Source organism: Macadamia integrifolia, chromosome 1 (genome assembly GCF_013358625.1).
Source record: "Macadamia integrifolia cultivar HAES 741 chromosome 1, SCU_Mint_v3, whole genome shotgun sequence".
NCBI lineage: Eukaryota > Viridiplantae > Streptophyta > Magnoliopsida > Proteales > Proteaceae > Macadamia > Macadamia integrifolia.
Window position 1 is genome coordinate 9,664,795 of NC_056557.1, and position 1,936 is coordinate 9,666,730.

Consider the following 1,936-nt stretch of genomic DNA (forward strand, 5'->3'; position numbering starts at 1 on the left):
CCCCCCCCCCCCCTTTTTCAGGATTGGAAAGACAACTCTAGCTCAAATTGTTTATAATGATCCAAATGTAGAAAAGTATTTTGATATAGGAGCATGGGTCCCTGTTTCAAATGCTTTTGATGTTTCGAGTTTAACCAATGCGATTCTAGAGTCTGTAACTCTGAATCACAGTGGGCTCAAGTTCATAGAACCACTTCTAAGAGGGAAGAATTTTTTACTTGTTTTGGATGATCTATGCAATAGAAGCCCAGTGCTTGGAATACCTCGCGAGCTCCATTCCTAGTTGCAGACAGGGGAAGCATGATTATTGTTACCACTAGGCGTGAAAGAGTGGCATCCATGATGAACCCAATCCAAACTCATAGTCTTCGAGCTTTGTCGGAGGAAGACTGTTTGTTATTGTTCAAGAAAATGGTATGTACTGATAAACATGATATACATCCAGGATTAGAAGCAATTGGTAGGCAAATTGTACAGAAACGCATGGGATTGCCTGGGGCAGTAGATGCTGTTGCAGATCACCTGCAAAATAAAATAGATAAGCATGGATGGGAAATGATCTTGGAAGACGATTGGTGTGTTCCTGAAGAAAACAATAGTGTGTTAAGGTTTATACATGTAAAGAATAGCCTCCCTTCCTGATTTGTTTGATCTGAAGCAAGTAAAGCCTTCATATTCTTTGTATGAGTAACCCCCCCCCCCCCCCCCCCAATTTTTTCTCTTTGTTCTTGGTGGGTGGGAGTGGGGGGGATTTGGGGTTGCATTTGGGCACCCATTCTTGGATCACATTCAACAATTTCTGAAAATGATATCCTAGAATATGTCCTTGAGAAAGTTTTGCTCATAATGGGAATTGTTTTTGGTTGCTTTCCTAGCAGAATAAAAATCTTTTTTGAGCAGGCATGGAGGAGGAGCCTGTGAATTTACAAGGGCAAAGGACACTGAAACAGAAATCAATAATGAGAAAAAGAGAATAAATTGTTAAAGCCAATCTTGACGACTTCCAGTCATATGTGAACAAAAAGCCATTGCAGTGCTCTCCTTCCTTTTCGAAGACAATGTATGTTAAAAGAGCAGATGACCATCTACGTTGATTCTATGCTAAAACTACTTAGTCAACTAGTCTTTTAACAACTTTCCTGTTATGTTTTGCCTCCAGATATGGTCCTCTGAAATATAATCTGGCTGAATTGTTTCATCTTTCTTAGAAGAACTAAATCTTGCAGGAAAATGGGCCTCTCAAACATAGTGGTGGAATGTGACTGTAGAACTGGTTTGATGATAAAGTCCCTCTTCTTTCTTCTTCTTCTTCTTCCTTTTTTTTTTTTTCATGTAAAAATTAGATTTTGGGGACTTTGATTACAAGACAAATACCTTTTAAATACTACAGGAAATCTCTCTTTCGAATTAACCTCGTTAACAGGCATGAACTAGGATTCACTTTCTGTTCAAGTGATTTTTGTTAGTTTGACCCTTCCCACCCGGGTGAGGGATTTTTTTGTAGCACTATAATTTGCTTGTTCCATTTTCATTTCAATTTTGTTTACTCCCAAGAAAAAGAATGTTTGGCTTCAAGTTTAGTCTGATAATCTATGTTAAAGCTGTTATTTCATTGCCTTTGCTTTCCAGGTGGTGCTTCTCATATGCTTTGGCAAGAAACCCAAATTTACACTCGTTGCCTTTTTCTTTGCATTTCAAACTCCAAAATGAAGAATTAGACAGGCTATGCTGAACATGAAATATCTGTTTTCATAAACAATTACAAATGCTTTCTTTCATTACAAGAGCCACTTCTAATGAATCTTATATAATGAAGAAATGAAAATAACTACGCTGATACGGGCTTGGAAGAATTCAACCCCATAAACTGATTTATAAGGTGAGGGGACCCAATATCATATCAATCCACATCAATTCCCTTTGGAAACTGATGTGA

At 38.0% G+C, this 1,936-nt stretch overlaps 1 protein-coding gene across 1 annotated transcript; it reads left to right on the forward strand.

Annotated features, from left to right (window-relative positions):
- The first annotated feature begins 300 nt into the window (after positions 1-300).
- Positions 301-1,732, forward strand: LOC122059765 (putative disease resistance protein RGA3). The gene is made up of 2 exons (XM_042622829.1): positions 301-608; positions 1,630-1,732. The coding sequence occupies exons 1-2, from the start codon at positions 301-303 to the stop codon at positions 1,730-1,732; spliced, it is 411 nt and encodes a 136-aa protein (XP_042478763.1).
- Positions 1,733-1,936: the final 204 nt, after the last annotated feature.

Excerpts from the sequence above, each read along its gene's own strand:
- LOC122059765 (XM_042622829.1), top strand. The coding sequence starts at position 301 with ATGATTATTGTTACCACTAGGCGTGAAAGAGTGGCATCCATGATGAAC. Across the intron at positions 609-1,629 it reads GAAAACAATAGTGTGTTAAG|GTGGTGCTTCTCATATGCTT; the intron begins GTTTATACATGT and ends TTTGCTTTCCAG.